We start from the raw sequence: 21297 nt of genomic DNA, 5'->3' as shown, positions 1-21297 counted from the left end.
TCTGCCTGCTGATGCAGGGGACACGGGTTCGTGCCCCGGTCCGGGAGGATCCCACAGGCCGCGGAGCGGCTGGGCCCGTGAGCCATGGCTGCTGAGCCTGTGCTCTGCAATGGGAGAGGCCACAACACTAAGAGGCCCACGTACCACCAAAAAAAAAAAAAAAATATGTATATATATACATACACACACACAGATGCTGTTTTTATCTTATTCATGACTACTAGATTGATTATATCATGGTCAGAGAATATAGTTCATATGATTTCAGTCTTCTGAAATTTATTTTTGAATTTTTATTTTCTGTTGGAGTATAGTTGATTAACAATGTTATGTTAGTTTCAGGTGTATGGCAGAGTGATTCAGTTATACATATACATGTATCTCTTCTTTTTCACATTCTTTTCCCATTTAGGTTATTACAGAATATTGAGCAGAGTTCCCTATGCTATACAGTAGGTCCTTGTTGGTTATCTATTTTAAATATAATAGTGTGTATATGTCAATCCCAAACTCCCAATTTTTTCCCTCTCTCTCACCTTTCCCCTTTGGTGACCATAAGTTTGTTTTCTAAGTCTGTGAGTCTGTTTCTGTTTTGGAAATACGTTCGTTTGTATTATTATTATTTTTTAGATTCTTCACATAAGTGATATCATATGATATTTGTCTTTCTCTGACTTACTTCACTCAGTGTGATAATCTCCAGGTCCATCCATGTTGCTGAATAAGGCATTATTTCATTCTTTTTAATGGGTGAGTACTATTCCATTGTATATATGCACCACATCTTCTTTATCCATTCATCTGTCGAAGGACATGAGCTGTTTGTAACTTTTGGGGATTAATCCCTTGTGGGTCGCATTGTTTGCAAATATTTTTTTCCCATTCTGTGGGTTGTCTTATCATTTTGTTTATGGTTTCCTTTGCTGTGCAAAAGCTTTTGAGTTTAATTAGGTCCTGTTTGTTTATTTTTGTTTTTATTTTCATTACTCTAGGAGATGGGTCAAAAAAGATATTGCTGCGATTTATGTCAAAGAGTGTTCTACCTACGTTTTCCTCTAAGAGTTTTATACTATCAGGTCTTACATTTAGGTCTTTAATCCATTTTGAGTTTATTTTTGTGTATGGTGTTAAAGAATGTTCTAATTTCATTATTATACATGCAGCTCTCCAGTTTTCCCAACACCATTTATTGAAGAGACTGTCTTTCCTCCATTGTATAGTTTTTTCTTTGTCATAGATTGACCGTAGGTGCGTGGGATTATTTCTGGGCTTTCTATCCTCTTCCATTGATCTATACTTGTTTTTGTGCCAGTACCACACAGTTCTGAGGACTGTAGCTTTGTAGTATAGTCTGAAGTCAGGAAGCCTGAATCCTTGAGCTCCATTTTTCTTTATCAAGATTGCTTTGGTTTTCGGTGTCTTTTGTGTCTCCATACAATTAAGAATTTTTTGTTCTAATTCTGTGAAAAATGCCATTGGTAATTTGCTAGGGATTGCACTGAATCTGTAGATTGCCTTGGGTAGTATAGTCATTTTCACAATATTGATTCTTCCAATCCAAGAACACGGTATATTTTTCCATCTGTTTGTGTCATCTTTGTTTTCTTTCATCAGAGTCTTACAGTTTTTTGAGTAAAGGTCTTTTGCTTCCTAGGTAAGTTTATTCCTAGGTATTTTATTTTTTGTTGTGATGGTACATGGGATTGTTTCTGTAATTTCTCTTTCTGATCTTTCATTGTTAGTGTATAGAAATGCAACAGATTTCTGTGTTCTAATTTTGTATCCAGCAACTTCACCAAATTCACTGATGACTTCTAGTAGTTTTCTGGTAGCATCTTTAGGATTTTCCATGTACAGCATCATGTCATTTGCAAACAATGACAGTTTTACTTCTTCTTTTCCAATTTGGATTCCTTCTATTTTTTTTTTTTCTCTGATTGCCATGGCTATGAGTGCCAAAACTATGTTGAATAAAAGTGGCAAGAGTGGACATCGTGGACATCCCTGTCTTTTTCATGATCTTAGAGGAAATGCTTTCAGCTTTCACCACTAAGTATGTTAGCTGTAGCTTTGTCACATATCACCTTTATGTTGTTGAGGTACGTTCCTTCTGTGCCCACTCTCTAAAGAGGAGTTTTTATCTGAAATGGATGTTGAATTTTATCAAAAGTTTTTTCTGCATATATTGATATCATCATGTGGTTTTTATTCTCCAATTTGTTGATGTGGTGCATCACACTGATTGATTTGCAGATACTGAAAAATCCTTGCACCCCTGGGATAAATCCCACTTGATCATTGTTGTATGATCCTTTTAGCATATTGTTGGAGTGGGTCTGCTAGTATTTTGTTGAGGATTTTTGCATCTAAGTTGATGAGTGATATTGGTCTATAATTTTCTTTCTTTGTGTGTGATATCTTTGTCTGGTTCTGTATCAGGGTGATGGTGGCCTCAGAGAATGACTTTGGGAGTGTTCCTTACTCTGCAATTTTTTGGAATAGTTTCAGAAGGATAGGTGTTAACTCTTCCCTAAATTGTTTTGTAGAATTCATCTGTGAAGCCATCTGGTCCTGGAATTTTGCTTATTGTAATTTCTAAATGACTGATTCAATTTCAGCACTGGTAATTTGGTCTGTTCATATTTTCTATTTCTTCCTGGTTCAGTCTTGGGAGAGGATACCTTTCTAAGAATTTGTCCATTTCTTCTAGGTTGTCCATTTGGTTGGCGTATAGTTGCTTATAGTAGTCTCTTATGATCCTTGTGTTTCTGTGGTGTTAGCTGTAACTTCTCCATTTTCATTTCTAATTTTACTGATTTGGGCCCTCTCCCTTTTTTTCTCGATGAGTTTGTCTAAAAAAGTTTATCGGTTTTGTTTATCTTCTCCAAGAACCAGCTTTTAGTTTCACTGCTCTTTTCTATTGTTTACGTCATCTCTATTTCATTTATTTCTGCTCTGATCTTTATTTCTTTCATTCTACTAACTTTGGGTTTTGTTTGTTTTTCTTTCTCTACTTGCTTTAGGTGTGAGGTTTGGTTATTTGAGACTTTTCTTGTTTCCTGAGGCAAGAGTGTATTGCTATGAACTTCCCTCTTAGAACTGCTTTTGCTGCATCCCATAGGTTTTGGGTTGTGGTGCTTTCATTTTCATTTGTCTCCAGGTATTTTTTGATTTCTTTAGTGATCCATTGTCTGTTTAGTAGCATATTGTTTAAGCTCCATGTGTTTGTGTGGTTTTTTTTTTACAGGTTTTTTTTTTTCTTCTTTTAGATGATTTCTAATCTCATAGTGTCATGGTCAGAAAAGATGCTTGATATGATTTCAATTTTCTTAAATTTACCGAGGCTCACTTTGTGGTCCAGCATGTGTCATTCCTGGAGAATGTTCCATGTGCACTTGAAAAGAATGTGTATTCTGCTGCTTTTGGATGGAATGCTCTATAAATATCAATTTAGTCCATCTGGTCTAATGTGTCATTTAAGGCCTGTGTTTCCTTATTGATTTTCTGTCTGGATGATCTGTCCATTGGTGAAAGTGGGGTGTTAAAGTCCCCCACTATTATTGTGTTACTGTCAATTTCTCCTTTTATGGCTATTAGTGTTTGCCTTATATATTGATGTGCTCCTATGTTGGGTGCATGTATATTTACAGGTGTTATATCTTCTTCTTGGATTGATCCCTTGATCATTATGTAGTGTCCTTCTTTGCCTCTTGTAACAGTCTTTATTTTAAAGTCTATTTTATCTGATATGAGTGTTGCCACTATAGCTTTCTTTTGATTTCCATTTGCATGGAATACCTTTTTCCGTTCCCTCACTTTCAGTCTGTATGTGTCCCTAGATCGGAAGTGGTTCTCTTGTAGACAGCATATATACGGGTCTTGTTTTTTGTATCCATTCAGCCAGTCTACGTCTTTTGGTTGAAGCATTTAATCTGTTTATGTTTAAGGTAATTATTGATATGTATGTTCCTACTGCCATTTTGTTAATTGCTTTGGATTTGTTTTTGTAGGTCTTTTTTCTCCCCTTCCTCTTTTGTACTCTTGTGATTTGATGACTAACTTTATTACTGTGTTTGGATTCCTTTTTCTTTTTCATGTATCTATTGTAGATTTTTGGTTTGCGGTTACCATGATGGCAGTCTATAAACAAGAGTGTTTTTAATTTCAAATACAGCTTATATATAAAAAAGATTCTTTTAATTTCAAATGCATTTCCAGTGTCCTGCATTTGTACACTTCTCACGATTGCTGGTTTTGATATCATATTTGTGTGTGGACGATTTCCTACCTTTACCAGTGAGCTTTTCCATTCATAATTTTCTTGTTTCTACTTGTGGCCTTTTATTTTTTTCTGCCTAGAGAAGTTCCTTTAGCATTTGTTGCAAAGCTGGTCTGGTGATGCTGAATTCTCTTAGCTTCTGCTTGTCTGTAAATCTGATTTCTCCATTTAATCTTAATGAGAGCTCTGCTGGGTAGAGTATTCTTTGTTGTAGGTTCTTCCCTTTCATCAGTTTAAATATATCATGCCACTCCCTTCTGGCCTGTAGAGTTTCTGCTGAAAAATCAGATGATAACCTTATGGCAAATCCCTTGTATGTTATTTGTTGCTTTTCCCTTGTTGCTTTCAATACTTTGTCTATAACTCTTGTCAGTTTGATTACTATGTGTCTTGGCATGTTCCTCCTTGGCTTTATCCTGCCTGGGACTCTCTGCACTTCCTGGACTTGGGTGTCTGTTTCCTTTCCCATGTTAGGGAAGTTTTCAGCTATTATCTCTTCAAATATCTTTTCAGGTCCTTTCTCTCTCTTCTCCATCTGGGATCCTTATAATGTGAATGTTGGTGTGTTTAATTTCGTCCCAGAGGCCTCTTAGACTATCCTCATTTCTTTTCATTCTATTCCATGGCAGTCATTTCCGCCATGTTGTCTTCCAGTTCACTTATCTGTTCTTCTGCCTCATTTATTCTGCTGTTGACTCCGTCTAGTATATTTTTCAGTTCTGTTATTGTATTGCTCACTTCTTTCTGTTTGTTCTTTAGTTTGTCTAGGTCTTTGTTAAACACTTCTTGTATCTTCTCGGTGTGTGCCTCCATTCTTTTTCTGAGATCTTGGATCATCTTTACTATCATTACTCTGAATTCTATTTTGGGTAGATTGCCTATCTCCACTTCATTTAGTTGTTCTTCTTGGGTTTCTTCTTGTTCCTTTGTCTGGGACGTATTCCTCTGGCATCTCATTCTGTGTAATTTTTTTGTAATTGCGGTTTCCATTCTGCAGGCTGCACGGTTGCAATTCTCCTTCTGCTGTCTGCCTCCTGGTGGATGAGGCTGGCCTAAGAGGCTTGTGCAGGCTTCCTGGTGGTAGGGACTGGTTCCTGCCCACTGATGGATGGAGCTGGGTCTTGTACGTCTGGTGGGCAGGGCTGTGTCAGGGGGTGTGTTTAGCACACAGCTGTGTGCTCAGGAAGACTTTCAGCAGCCTGTTTGCTGATGGCTGGGGCTGTGTTCCTGCTCTGTTGGTTGTTTGGCCTGAGGCATTACAAGGCTGTTGGGTGGGGCCAGGTCTTGGTGAGAAAATGGTGGCCTCCAGGAGGGCTCACGCTAATGAGTACTCCTCAGGACTACCACTGCCAGTGTCTGTCACTGCAGTGAGCCACAGCCGCCCCTGCCTACACAGGAAATCCTCCAATACCAGCAGGTAGGTCTGGTTCTCTTATGAGGTCACTGCTTTTTCCCCTGGTTCCTGGTGTGCACGAGAACTTGTGTGTGCCCTCCAAGAGTGAAGTTTCTGTTTCCCCCAGTCCTTTGGAAGTCCTGAAATCAAACCCCTTCAAAACCAGATGCTCTGGGGGCTCCTCTTCCCATTTCCAGAACCCCAGGCTGGGGCTCAGAACTTTCACTCCCATGGGAGAACCTCTGCAATGTAATTATTTTCTAGTTTGTGGGTCACCCATATGGTGGGTATGGGATTTGATTTTATCGTTATTGCTCCCCTCCTACCATCCCACTGTGGCTTCTTCTTTGTCTTTGGATGTAGGATATCTTTTTTGGTAGGTTCCAGTGATTTTTTTGTTGATGGTTGTTCAACAGTTAGTTGTGATTTTTGTGTTTTCATAAGAAGAGGTGAGCTCACATTCTTCTATTCTGCCATCTTATCTCTGCCCCCGGGCCACGTTGTTAAACAACCTTCCTTTTCCTTTCTGTAGGGCAGTTCTTGGTAAACAACATCTTACAAATTTTCAGTCTGTGGTCTTCTATATTCCACACACTCTTGACTCCCATGTCTAGGACAGGTGTCCCTCTGAGGGACTCCTGTGCCTTTCAGTACTTTCTTTATGACTGTGCTTATCACACAATATCCTAATGATTTGAGGTCTTGCCTGTAACCTTTTCCAGACTCCACAATTCGAGGGCAGAGCTCTGGACATCCTGGTCACTGCCAGTTTTCCAGTTCCTAGCTCCTGCTTAATCATGGCAACCAATTATGGACTGTTCCTGGGTACAGCACTGCTCCAATCTTACTCGTTCTCACAGTAATCCTAAAGGATATATACTAGCATTATTCCGGTTACCTGGATGTGAGGCAAGGTACAGAGAGGTCAAGTCACTGCCTCAAGACTGCAGATCTACTAAGTGGTAGACCAGGACTTGGACTTATGGCCTGACCTCAGAACCACTAATACACAGTGGCTGCTCAAACAGTAGCCTGTTTTCCCTCTTAGCTGTTATTTTTATGTGCTCTTTCTATCTGTGAACAAAATACATGAACCAGAGTAGACAAGAAACTCATCCTGTGATGTGCTGTCCAGGACCCAGTGTATGCTTTCTATCTGCCCAGGGAGGCAATGCTCTGGTGATGGTGAGAGCCAGGTGTGACTCCCCACATGATGGTACTGAGCAGAAGCCAGGAGTTCAGGCTTTAAAGCCGGAGGACCTGTGTTTCAATCCCATCTGCTGTTACCTTCTAACTCTGTGACTGGGCATTATTTAACCTCTCTATGCTACACCTTCCTCATCCATAAGATGGGGATAATTCCACTTCTCTGACAAGGCTGATGTGCAGATTAAATGAGCTAATGTCTCTGAAATGTTAATGCAGTGTCTGCACTCAGCAAACATACACCGACTTCTTACTATTGCTGTTATAATGATGCCCTACTTAGGGCAACCTAGCTCAGTTTTGTGATGATCAGAAACACAACGTTTTCTATGATCAGAAACACAAAGTTATTTGGAAAAACAGCCTTCACATTCTCTTCCCTATTTACAATCTCTTGGAAAGTGTTTAAACAAAGTTTATGGAATTTGTTTGGCTTTCTTAGAAAATGCTTTTCATATTTACTCAGCCATGATGCTCAAGATTGGGCCTTATCATAAAAGGCAGAAGCTATACCTGCAGCTGAATAATGGTGTAAACTAGGAATAAAAATAACAATTCCTGGAAAACAAACATCCAGTAGAGAATAGCAAACCAAGTTAGTAAAATAGTCCCCCACCTTCGTTTTCCATCTTAGCAATATTCGGTTATCATGCTGCTCTCTGAAAAAATGCTAGATCACATCTTGTATTCCCTATATTTTTTCTCTGGTGGTTTGGAAGAAATTATTTGTTCTCTCTTGTTCTAGCTTCTACCTAACAATTAATAAAATTTCCACTCCAGTACTTTTAATTAAGAACCTTTTAGTGCTGTGCCCCATGCTTACTGCAAGATCAGAAACCCAAAGCCTCCTAGTTTTCTTTTTTTTAAATCTTTATTGGAGTATAATTGCTTTACAACGTTGTGTTAGTTTCTGCTGTATAACGAAGTGAATCAGCTATACCTATACTTATATCCCCATATCTCTTCCCTCTTGCGTCTCCCTCCCACCTTTCCTATCCCACCCCTCTAGGTGGTCACAAAGCACTGAGCTGATCTCCCTGTTTAATGCACCTGCTTCCCACTAGCTATCTATTTTACATTGGATAGTGTATATATGTCAATGCTACTCTCTCACTTCATCCCAGCTTACCCCTTTCCCCTCCCCATGCCCTCAAGTCCATTCTCTCCTTCTGTGTGTTTATTCCTGTCCTGTCCCTAGGTTCGTCAGAACCATATTTTTTAGATTCCATATATCTGTGTTAGCATACAGTATTTGTTTTTCTCTTTCTGACTTACTTCACTCTGTATGACAGACTCTAGGTCCATCCACCCCACTACAAATAACTCAATTTCGTTTCTTTTTATGGCTGAGTAATATTCCATTGTATATATGTGCCACATCTTCTTTATCCATTCATCTGTCGATGGACACTGAGGTTGCAAAGTCTCCTATTTAAGTTATTAAAATTATTCTCGGGGTGGAGGGGAAGATGGCAGAAGAGTAAGACGCGGAGATCACCTTCCTCCCCACAGATACACGAGAAATACATCTACACGTGGAGCAACTCCTACAGAACACCTACTGAACACTGGCAGAAGACCTCAGACCTCCCAAAAGGCAAGAAACTCCCCACGTACCTGGGTAGGGTAAAAGAAAAAAAGAAAAAACAGAGACAAAAGAATAGGGACAGGACCTGCACCAGTGGGAGGGAGCTGTGAAGGAGGAAAGGTTTCCACAAACTAGGAAGGCCCTTCACGGGCGGAGACTAAGGGAGGCAGAGGGGGGAGCTTCGGTGCCGCAGAGGAGAGCACAGCAACAGGGGTGCAGAGGGCAAAACGGGGAGATTCCCGCACAGAGGATCGGTGCTGACTGGCACTCACCAGCCCGAGAGGCTTGTCTGCTCACCCGCCCGGGTGGGCGGGGCTGCAAGCTGAGGCTCGGGCTTCGGTTGGAGCGCAGGGAGAGGACTGGGGTTGGCGGCATGAACACAGCCTGCAGGGGGTTAGTGCACCACGGCTAGCCGGGAGGGAGTCCGGGAAAAGGTCTGGAGCTGCCGAAGAGGCAAGAGACTTTTTCTTACCTCTTTGTTTCCTGGTGTGCGAGGACAGGGGTTTAAGAGCGCTGCTTAAAGGAACTCCAGAGGTGGGCGCGAGCCGCGGCTAAAAGCGTGGACCCCAGAGATGGGCGGGAGATGCTAAGGCTGCTGCTGCCGCCACCAAGAAGCCTGTGTGCGAGCACAGGTCACTATCCACACCCCTCTTCCAGGGAGCCTGTGCAGCCTGCCACTGCCAGGTTCCTGGGATCCAGGGACAACGCCCCCCAGGAGAACACACGAGGCGCTTCAGGCTGGTGCAACATCACGCCAGCCTCTGCCGCCGCAGGCTCGCCCCCACACTCCTCCCTCCCCCTGGCCTGAGTGACCCAGAGCCCCCGAATCAGCGGCTCGTTTAACCCCGTCCTGTCTGAGCAAAAAACAGACGCCTCCAGCGACCTACACACAGAGGCGGGGCCAAATCCAAAGCTAAGCCCCTGGAAGCTGTGAGAACAAAGAAGAGAAAGGGAAATCTCTCCCAGCAGCCTCAGAAGCAGCGGATTAAAGCTTCACAATCAACTTGATGTACCCTGCATCTGTGGAATACATGAATAGACAACGAATCATCCCAAATCGAGGAGGTGGACTTTGAGAGCAAGATTTATTTTTCCCCTTTTCCTCTTTTTGTGAGTGTGTATGCTTCTGTGTGAGATTTTGTCTGTATAGCTTTGCTTCCACCATTTGTCCTAGGGTTCTATCTGTCCGTGTTTTTTTGTTTTTTAATTTTTTTCTTAATAATTAATTTTAATAACTTTATTATACTTTACATTCTTTCTTCCTTCCCTTCCTTCCCTCGCTCCCTCCTTTAGACAACGAATCATCCCAAATTGAGGAGGTAGACTTTGAGAGCAAGATTTATGATTTTTTCCCCTTTACCTCTTTTTGTGAGGGTGTATGTGTATGCTTCTGTGTAAGATTTTGTCTGTATAGCTTTGCTTCCATCATTTTTCCTAAGGTTCTATACATCCCTTTTTTTTCTAAATAATTATTTTCTAATTTAATAACTTTATTATATTTTACTTTATTTTATTTTACTGTATCTTCTTTCTTTCTTCCTTTCCCTCCTTTCTTTCCTTTCTTTCCTTCCTTTCTTCCTTCCCTCCTTTCTTTCTACTTTTTCTCCCTTTTATTCTAAGCCGGGTGGATGAAAGGCTCTTGGTGCTGCAGCCAGGAGTCAGTGCTGTGCCTCTGAGGTGGGAGAGCCAACCTCAGGACACTGGTCCACAAGAGGCCTCCCAGCTGCACATAATATCAAACAGCGAAAATCTCTCACAGATCTCCATCTCAACACCAGCACCCAGCTTCACTCAATGACCAACAAGCTACAGTGCTGGACAACCTATGCCAAACAACTAGCAAAACAGGAACACAACCCCACCCATTAGCAGAGAGGCTGCCTAAAATCATAATAAGTCCACAGACACCACAAAACACACCACCAGACGTGGACCTGCCCACCAGAAAGGCAAGATCCAGCCTCATCCACCAGAACACAGGCACTATTCCCCTCCACCAGGAAACCTACACAACCCACTGAACCAACCTTAGCCACTGGGGACATACACCAAAAACGACGGGAACTATGAACCTGCAGCCTGCAAAAAGGAGACCCCAAACACAGTAAGATAAGCAAAATGAGAAGACAGAGAAACACACAGCAGATGAAGGAGCAAGATAAAAATGCACCAGACCTAACAAATGAAGAGGAAATAGGAAATCTACCTGAAAAAGAATTCAGAATAATGATAGTAAAGATGATCCAAAATCTTGGGAATAAAATGGACAAAATGCAAGAAACAGTTAACAAGGACCTAGAAGAACTAAAGATGAAACAAACAATGATGAACAACACAATAAATGAAATTAAAAGTACTCTAGATGGGATCAAGAGCAGAATAACTGAGGCAGAAGAACGAATAAGTGACCTGGAAGATAAAAGAGTGGAAATAACTACTGCAGAGCAGAATAAAGAATGAAAAGAACTGAGGACAGTCTCAGAGACCTCTGGGACAACTTTAAACGCACCAACATTCGAATTATAGAGGTTCCAGAAGAAGAAGAGAAAAAGAAAGGGACTGAGAAAATATTTGAAGAGATTATAGTTGAAAACTTCCCTAATATGGGAAAGAAAATAGTTAATCAAGTCCAGGAAGCACAGAGAGTCCCATACAGGATAAATCCAAGGAGAAATATGCCAAGACACATATTAATCAAACTGTCAAAAATTAAATACAAAGAAAGCATATTAAAAGCAGCAAGGGAAAAACAACAAATAACACACAAGGGGATCCCCATAAGGTTAACAGCTGATCGTTCAGCACAAACTCTGCAAGCCAGAAGGGACTGGCAGGACATACTGAAAGTGATGAAGGAGAAAAACCTACAACCAAGATTACTCTACCCAGCAAGGATCTCATTCAGATTTGATGGAGAAATTAAAACCTTTACAGACAAGCAAAAGCTGAGAGAGTTCAGCACCACCAAACCAGCTTTACAACAAATGCTAAAGGAACTTCTCTAGGCAAGAAACACAGGAGAAGGAAAAGACCTATAATAACGAACCCAAAACAATTTAGAAAATGGTAATAGGAACATACATATCGATAATTACCTTTAATGTGAATGGACTAAGTGCTCCCACCAAAAGACACAGACTGGGTGAATGGATACAAAAACAAGACCCATATATATGCTGTCTACAAGAGACCCACTTCAGGCCTAGAGACACATACAGACTGAAAGTAAGGGAATGGAAAAAGATATTCCATGCAAATGGAAACCAAAAGAAAGCTGGAGTCGCAATTCTCATATCAGACAAACTAGACTTTAAAATAAAGACTATTGAAGAGACAAAGAAGGACACTACAAAGGGATCAATCCAAGAAGAAGATATAACAACTGTAAATATTTATGCACCCAACATAGGAGCACCTCAATACATAAGGCAAATACTAACAGCCATAAAAGGGGAAATCGACAGTAACACATTCATAGTAGGGGACTTTAACACCCCACTTTCACCAATGGAGAGATCATCCAAAATGAAAATAAATAAGGAAACACAAGCTTTAAATGATACATTAAACAAGATGGACTTAATTGATATTTATAGGACACTCCATCCAAAAACAACAGAATACACATTTTCTCAAGTGCTCATGGAATAGTCTCCAGGACAGATCATATCTTGGGTCACAAATCAAGCCTTGGTAAATTTAAGAAAATTGAAATCGTATTAAGTGTCTTTTCCAACCAGAACGCCATGAGACTAGCTATCAATTAACAGGAAAAGATCTGTAAAAAAATACAAACACATGGAGGCTAAACAATACACTACTTAATAACGACGTGATCACTGAAGAAATCAAAGAGGAAATCAAAAAATACCTAGAAACAAATGACAATGGAGACACGACGACCCAAAACCTATGGGATGCAGCGATGCAGCAAAAGCAGTTTTAAGAGGGAAGTTTATAGCAATATAATCCTACCTTAAGAAACAGGAAACATCTCAAATACACAACCTAACCTTGCACCTAAAGCAATTAGAGAAAGAACAACGAAAAAAACCCCAAAGTTAGCAGAAGGAAAGAATTCATAAAAATCAGATCAGAAAGAAATGAAAAAGAAATGAAGGAAACAATAGCAAAGATCAATAAAACTAAAAGCTGGTTCCTTGAGAAGATAAACAAAATAGATAAACCATTAGCTAGACTCATCAAGAAAAAAAGGGAGAAGACTCAAATCAACAGAATTAGAAATGAATAAGGAGAAGTAACAACTGACACTGCAGAAATAAAAAAGATCATGAGAGGTTACTACAAGCAACTCTATGCCAATAAAATGGACAACCTGGAAGAAATGGACAAATTCTTAGAAATGCACAACGTGCCAAGACTGAGGAAGAAATAGAAAATATGAACAGACCAATCACCAGCACTGAAATTGAAACTGTGATTAAAACTCTTCCAACAAACAAAAGCCCAGGACCAGATGGCTTCACAGGCGAATTCTATCAAACATTTAGAGAAGAGCTAACACCTATCCTTCTCAAATTCTTCCAATATATAGCAGAGGGAGGAACACTCCCAAATTCCTTCCACGAGGTCACCATCACCTTGATACGAAAACCAGACAAGGATGTCACAAAGAAAGAAAACTACGGGCCAATATCACTGATGAACATAGATGCAAAAATCCTCAACAAAATAGTAACAAACAAACAGAATCCAACAGCACATTAAAAGGATCATACACCATGATCAAGTGGGGTTTATTCCAGGAATGCAAGGATTCTTCAGTATATGCAAATCAATCAATGTGATACACCATATTAACAAATTGAAGGAGAAAAACCATACGATCATCTCAGTAGATGCAGAGAAAGCTTTTGACAAAATTCAACACCCATTTATGATAAAAACCCTGCAGAAAGTAGGCATAGAGGGAACTTTCCTCAACATAATAAAGGACATATATGAGAAGCCCACAGCCGACATCATCCTGAATGGTGAAAAACTGAAACCATTTCCACTAAGATCAGGAACAAGACAAGGTTGCCCACCCTCACCACTCTTATTCAACATAGTTTTGGAAGTTTTAGCCACAGCAATCAGAGAAGAAAAGGAAATAAAAGGAATCCAAATCGGAAAAGAAGAAGTAAAGCTGTCACTGTTTGCAGATGACATGATACTATACATAGAGAATCCTAAAGATGCTACCAGAAAACTACTAGAGCTAATCAATGAATTTGGTAAAGTTGCAGAATACAAAATTAATGCACAGAAATCTCTTGCATTCCTATACACTAATGATGAAAAATCTGAAAGTGAAATCAAGAAAACACTCCCATTTACCATTGCAACAAAAGGAATACAATATCTAGGAATAAACATACCTAAGGAGACAAAAGACCTGTATGCAGAAAATTATAAGACACTGATGAAAAAAATTAAAGATGATACAAACAGAAGGAGAGATATACCATGTTCTTGGATTGGAAGAATCAACATTGTGAAAATGACTCTACTACCCAAAGCAATCTACAGATTCAATGCAATCCCTATCAAACTACCACTGGCATTTTTCACAGAACCAGAACAAAAAATTTTACAATTTGTATGGAAACACAAAAGACCCCGAATAGCCAAAGCAATCTTGAGAACGAAAAACGGAGCTGGAGGAATCAGGCTCCCTGACTTCAGACTATACTACAAAGCTACAGTAATGAAGACAGTAGGGTAGTGGCACAAAAACAGAAATATAGATCAATGGAACAGGGTAGAAAGCCCAGAGATAAACCCATGCACATACGGTCACCTTATCTTTGATAAAGGAGGCAGGAATGTACAGTGGAGAAAGGACAGCCTCTTCAATAAGTGGTGCTGGGAAAACTGGACAGGTACATGTAAAAGTATGAGATTAGATCACTCCCTAACACCATACACAAAAATAAGCTCAAAATGGATTAAAGACCTAAATGTAAGGCCAGAAACTATCAAACTCTTAGAGGAAAACATAGGCAGAACACTCTATGACATAAGTCACAGCAAGATCCTTTTTGACCCACCTCCTAGAGAAATGGAAATAAAAACAAAAATAAACAAATGGGACCTAATGAAACTTCAAAGCTTTTGCACAGCAAAGGAAATCATAAATAAGACCAAAAGACAACCCTCAGAATGGGAGAAAATATTTGCAAATGAAACAATGGACAAAGGATTAATTTCCAAAATTTACGAGCAGCTCATGCAGCTCAATAACAAAAAAACAAACAACCCAATCCAAAAATGGGCAGAAGACCTAAATAGTCATTTCTCCAAAAAAGATATACAGACTGCCAAGAAACACATGAAAGAATGCTCAATATCATTAATCATTAGAGAAATGCAAATCAAAACTACAATGAGATATCATCTCACACCAGTCAGAATGGCCATCATCAAAAAATCTAGAAAGAATAAATGCTGGAGAGGGTGTGGAGTAAAGGGAACACTCTTGCACTGCTGGTGGGAATGTGAATTGGTTCAGCCAGTATGGAGAACAGTATGGAGGTTCCTTAAAAAACTACAAATAGAACTACCATATGACCCAGCAATCCCACTACTGGGCATATACCCTGAGAAAACCATAATTCAAAAAGAGTCACGTACCAAAATGTTCATTGCAGCTCTATTTACAATAGCCCGGAGATGGAAACAACCTAAGTGCCCATCATCGGATGAATGGATAAAGAAGATGTGGCACATATATACAATGGACTATTACTCAGCCGTCAAAAGAAACGAAATTGAGCTATTTGTAATGAGGTGGATAGACTTAAGAGTCTGTCATACAGAGTGAAGTAAGTCAGAAAGAGAAAGACAAATAACGTATGCTAACACATATATATGGAATTTAAGAAAAAAAATGTCATGAAGAGCCTCGGGGTAAGACAGGAATAAAGACACAGACCTACTGGAGTACGGACTTGAGGATATGGGGAGGGGGAAGGGTGAACTGTGACAAAGCGAGAGAGAGGCATGGACCTATATACACTAACAAACGTAAGGTAGATAGCTAGTGGGAAGAAGCCGCATAGCACAGCGATATCAGCTCGGTGCTTTGTGACTGCCTGGAGGGGTGGGATAGGGAGGGTGGGAGGGAGGGAGATGCAAGAGGGAAGAGATATGGGAACATATGTATATGTATAACTGATTCACTTTGTTATAGAGCAGAAACTAACATACCATTGTAAAGCAATTATACTCCAATAAAGGTGTTTTAAAAAAAATTATTCTCCATTGAAGAAAGGGTTAAAAACCCAACCGCTTTAGGGCATTTGGGATAAGTAGTAATATATATAGAAAAAATACAAACATGCCAAGTCAACGTACTATACGAACTATTTCAAGTGAAAAGCTGTAACTGTGACTTTGGTGAATCATATAGGGAATTATATATTAATTTCTTACTATTAACTCAAGGGAAAAGAAAAAAAAGCTAACTTAATTATCTTTTAGTCCCAGAAAGTGTAGTAAATAATTCTCTAATTCAAAATTTTTACTAATTAGTCTTAGACTGCTCAGGAGTTTTCCAAATTAGTAAAGTTTTACACTAAAAATAAGTTTATTCTTCTTAAAGTGAATTTAAGCAGAAACCTGTGGTGAAGTATATTAATAAGATTGTGCTCTTAAGGTAGTTAGGAGCAAAAGGTAATTTTCTTCCACTATTGGAAAAGCTTAATCATGAAAGGGAAGAAGGCTAGTTCCCTCTTACTTTTGGAGGCTCAGAAAATTCTTGTTCTCCTGGGTCAATGGTACACAGCCCTAAGACCTGTACAAAGATTTTGAATTTCAGGGGAGGAAAATGATAGCTTTCGAGTTAGGTGTCTGTAGTTTCATGCCTTATTTGCATGAAGTCCACTCACCAGCTTTCCCCTTTGCTGCGCAGACCTGGTCTCTCGCAAGGTGTACACGTCTCCACAGACAGAGATCTCGCGCCAGACCCCAGGCTGGGACTGCTCAGTGAAGCCCCCTCTCGGATGCATCACCAGGACACCATTGGTCGTGAGCCCATCCATGTGGCCATCGGGGTTTTTCCACTTTGCTGCCTTTTCCTGGAGAGCATAGCACAGAAAAGAGTATGTTCAACACAAAAAGATTCTAGAATCTCTTTAAACTATTGGGTTAAGGGCAGAGGGGAGGAAAGTGAGGAATTTTCATTTTCTACTTAAAGCTAATAATCAGAAGGATAAAAAATGCAGTTAGTCCGACAAAATGAAAGAAGTGCAAAAATAGATGAATGATTTATCGCTGGAGACATATTTACCTTGGGCACTTAAACAAAACCTGATGCCTGAACCTCTCCCTCACAGATTCTTGTTCAAACCACTCCCCGCCCCCAGGTGATTCCAGGAATACAGTATGTATTCTTCGATTCTATTTGTGCAGTGCTTTCATCCTGTTATCTAAAAATGCTTTGTATGAACTCATTATCAGGGAAGTACTAGAAGAAAGAGAAAAGTTTTTTATTAAACAAACAAAATTTCAAAATATATTAAGCCAACAAGTTGTGGCCACTCCGTTCTGTTTTCATACGAATCAGTGTTACATCATCAAGGGTGGAAGGCACAAGCGGCTGGATGTAACGGCAGGACTGATGCTCGTGGACACCTGGCCACAGAGCCAGATATTGCTCACATGACTTGGGTAAATCTGATGAGGATAAATAAGCCAGTTATGACTGGTTTAGGGGTGGGCATGTGACTGAGTTCTGGCCCGTGAGGCCTGAGTGAGTCCTTCTGGGAAGCTTCCTGGAAAGGTTTCTTGGTTCTTTAAAAGAGACGAGGAAGAAACAGTGCCTTTGCTGCCTTTCTTCAGCGGGAAGCTGTCATGCTGTGGGGGCTGGTGGAAGTGCAGGAGCCATCCCACCGCCGCCAGGACCTCGCCTGAGGAAGCTGATGTGCCCAGAGGCAGAGGGCAAGACGGAATGAACCTGGCTCCCCGGATGTCACAGAACACTGCACCAACCAAGCCTGCAGCTGGCCTTCCTGGGCGCTTCTTGCAACGTGATACATTTTTATTACCATTTAGGCCATTTTAAAGTGAGGTTTTTCTCCCCCCCCCCCCAAAAATATCCTGATTCAAAAAGGGGACTATATTAAAACTGGATATTCACTAAAACTGTGGGGTTTTATTTACACGGACATTCTATGAAGGGAGATATTTTTAGTCTGTTTTATTCTTTGTGATATCACATCTGTTACACCCAATATGGAACAAAGCAAACACTACGTAACAATTTTTTGAATGAATAAAGGAATAACATTTTCTTTTGCACCCCGATTATCTAGATCTGACCATTTTCCTTCTGAAATACATTATGTATGTTAATACACATACTTTACAAAAGTTAATTACTGTACATATTATAGTTAATATAGCAAATATAACAAATAACAAGTAACGACAATTATTTTCAGATTTTTAATGACAGCTTTTCAAACTGGCTGTATGAAAACTACAATCTCACCAGAAGCACTGTGCAAGGCAAATTTTTTGGCCACAATTAAATGTTATATATGATGATAATGGGTGTTTTTCTAGAAACAACGTACTGATTAATAGTACTTACGCCAAGAAATATGTTTTTGGAAGAGTCGAATCCGGCTGCGAATATGCGTGCTGTGTACGGTTCGTTCCTGTCACAGACTACCCTGCAGGCAAACCTGGATATGGTGCTCTGTGTAATCTGCGCTTCGTCGTTGTTCTGACTGCCAGAAATTGTGTCTGTAACGACGAAGTCAATAGGGCTTTCTGTTGATCTGCCCACCTAAATAAATCAAATTATACTCAGGATCTACTTGCAAAATAGGATGTCACCACATTCATCACACGAAATGAGTGTTCAGGATCCTTTAACATTCATTATCTCTACTATAAAGGTCGGAATTTAATGAAAAAATCTTCAGTCTGCTCCTTTTCTTGTTTAAGGGAGATGTTATGGTAACCAACCATAAGATTTTAAATGTTAAGAATAACCCAATTTTCTATTCTAGAGGAAAACAGATCTCAATCCAAACAGGTTTCTGATCAGGTAGAAACATTACTTATTACTTTCATAGAAAATCATTCTTTTTTTTTTTTTTTTCTTGTATTTCCAGGTGGGAAAACCCCCAAGATTTTAAAGGAAGCCAGCCAACAAAAGCCCTATTTCCCCCACTCTTGCCCAGCTCCAGGGACTGGTTTTCCACACTAAGTGAATCCACCAGTGACTCATGGCACAGAGGGAGAACAAGCCCTACCTCAGACATGAGACCCCAATGCCTATTTCTGTCACTCAGCATAAATGAGAGTGATGTAAAGGGCTATACAGGTCAGCTCAAAGTTTGAGATGCAGTCATATGAAAGATTTAAAAAGCTGATCCTAACATTTCAATTTTGGATTTAAAAAAAAACTGTCCTGGGAAAGTCTAAAAAGTGGCCAATAATATTTTATTGGCTTACTTTCCTTGGTAAGATTTAAATGCTGCCAGAAAGAATATATTTCATTAGCATGATCTTAGAGTTCTAACAAAGCTTTTCATATTCACTAAATCCAAATAAGACAGGTACTGCTGTGTCCTGTGAACTGGGAAGTATTTGTTTACAGGTAAGGAAATCCTCACGACAAAACATTAAACCGTCTATGTAATGATGTTCTATGAATCTCTAAGTAGGAAACAGTGATAAATGTTATATATGCCAAAGATACGTCTTAAACTAAAATAATTTATATGTAAACAAATCATTTCTTGTTAAATATGATATTAATGTTCTCTCCTAACAAGTGACTTTGATTCTGAAATTGTCAATGGAAGGAACAGACAGAACCCCCAGTGTGTACGTATAAGGCCTCCAAAGTCAATTTCCCAGGTATCTTTATCCTGATCTCAAAATTCTATCTAAAACATAAGCAGTGTAGTACTCTTTTTTGTCCAAATGAATAAAGGTGAAATAAATATAACAAAATGTATATATCTTGCATCATTTAGGTCTGTTTGCTTTGGAACAATATTAAATTTATTTTGTAAATCTCACATACACATTTTCATGCACAGACTATCTCTGTTAAACCAACAGACAACAGACATCTATTTCTTTTGTTTTTTACAACCCTTAATTTCTTGTCCTATTGAAATGTGCCTGGAATAAACTAAACCATGGGGTTCACTGAAACTTATCACCTTGAATAGATGCCTATTGCCTGAACATACAGGTTTAGAAAACATGTAACTTGTTGAAAAATGCAACATAAAACTTGAATTAGAGAGATTATAAAATCATATCATACGGTTTATCTTTCTAAAGTTGCAGAACCTTCCCTCTGCTAGATTCATTGAAAAGCTGGATGTGTAACTCAGAAGCGCTACTGATTCAGACTGCTGAATGTTTTTAAACCTTTTTTTAAAGCTACTCTCTTTTTCAAGTATATAATACAGTATTATTAACTGCAATCGCCATGCTGTATATTACATCGGAGAACTTACTCATCTTACAGCCAGAAGTTTGTACTGTTCGACTAATATCTCCCCAATTCCATGTGCCCCCCTACCCGCTCCAGCCCCTGGTAACTACTCTCTGTTTTTATGATTTTGATTTTTTTTTTTTAGATTCTACATGTGAGTGATATTACACATCTGTCTTTTTCTGTTTATTTCACTTTAGGTTTTTTTTTTTTTTTTAAATTAGAAAAGTAAGATACTCTGCAAAATATTTCACAAATATAGGAAAGTATACAGGAGACTACTCCAAACTCAGGAACAAATCTGTCCTGAACCTCGATTCCAATGAAGCCTTAGGAGTAAAATGTGAGAAGTTCTAAAATTGCCTGGTCACCACACAAAACCCAGAGCTCTCACAAAAACACAGGCTATGATCTAATTTCTGTCACCTCCGTGGAAGAGGGCGAAGACTTTTCAAACTCTGTTCAAAGCTCAAAGCTCAAACCATGCTCCAGCAGAATGTCACACAACCACTCCTTGTCTATAGAGATTACTCTCTTCAAGAAAGGCCATTCTGATTTCATCCCAAAGTTATTAAATTAATGTCTTGATGAATCAACTGAAATTGCCTGTAAAACATGACATTTTATTCCAACTGGAACATACTGCTAAGGTCAATTATTTCAAGACATGATACTTAACCTGACTGGTCATTTAATATTTGTTTATCAAGTCACTTCCACTTAAATCTAACCTGTAGAGTGTTAGCATATTTCTATACTTTAGGACACAAACCTCATGTTGCTTTTGCCAAGAAAAAAAAAATCTAAGCCACTTTCCTAATGAAAACTCACCCAATGTGGAAGACTTGGAGCCTGTCCTTTCTTTTGACTATTGGATCAACTCTACGTTATTTTAAGGGTAGTCATGTGGACCAGCCATGATGTATCTGAATTTCATCTGATGTTCACATAGTAGCCATGGGGAGAATTTTACTCCCTGCTGCTGACGGATATGCACATATACAGCATCACTGGGCACTTTCAGTTGCGTACATATATGAGAAAAGTTTGGTTTTACCTGGTTGTCAATCAAAGTCAGCACAGGTAAAATGGTGTGAAAGCACCCAAAAGGTCCTCCTTCACCTTTCCTGGACCAATCCTACCCTCGTCCCTGCATCTGTAACCTTATTTTCTCACTTCCCTGCTATGACAAGGATGAGTTATCGCTGCTCCTATCCATGACCAATCTCTCCACGCGTGCTTCGCATCCCACTCTTCTCCCCTTTCCAAGGATTTTACTCCTGAAATGATCAATTTCTCTCTATTACTGGATCACACTGTCAGCTATCAAACATTTTTTTGGTTAGTTTTTAAAATTTCAA

General features: G+C 39.5%; 1 protein-coding gene across 1 annotated transcript in view; it reads right to left on the bottom strand.

Moving 5' to 3' along the window:
- Positions 1-21297, bottom strand: part of PELI2 (pellino E3 ubiquitin protein ligase family member 2) — a 207228-nt gene that overhangs the window by 6062 nt on the left and 179869 nt on the right. The window contains exons 4-5 of the mRNA XM_027111345.1: positions 18065-18262; positions 16359-16547 (exon numbers count right to left, since the gene is read on the bottom strand). Coding sequence (XP_026967146.1) covers positions 16359-16547; positions 18065-18262 — 387 coding nt within the window. The remainder of the gene's footprint in view (positions 1-16358; positions 16548-18064; positions 18263-21297) is intronic.

Source organism: Aethalodelphis obliquidens, unplaced genomic scaffold, assembly GCF_003676395.1.
Source record: "Aethalodelphis obliquidens isolate GAN/ISIS:26980383/991018 unplaced genomic scaffold, ASM367639v1 scaffold10, whole genome shotgun sequence".
Taxonomy (NCBI): Eukaryota; Metazoa; Chordata; class Mammalia; order Artiodactyla; family Delphinidae; genus Aethalodelphis; species Aethalodelphis obliquidens.
This window is presented reverse-complemented; position numbering and strand designations above follow the sequence as displayed.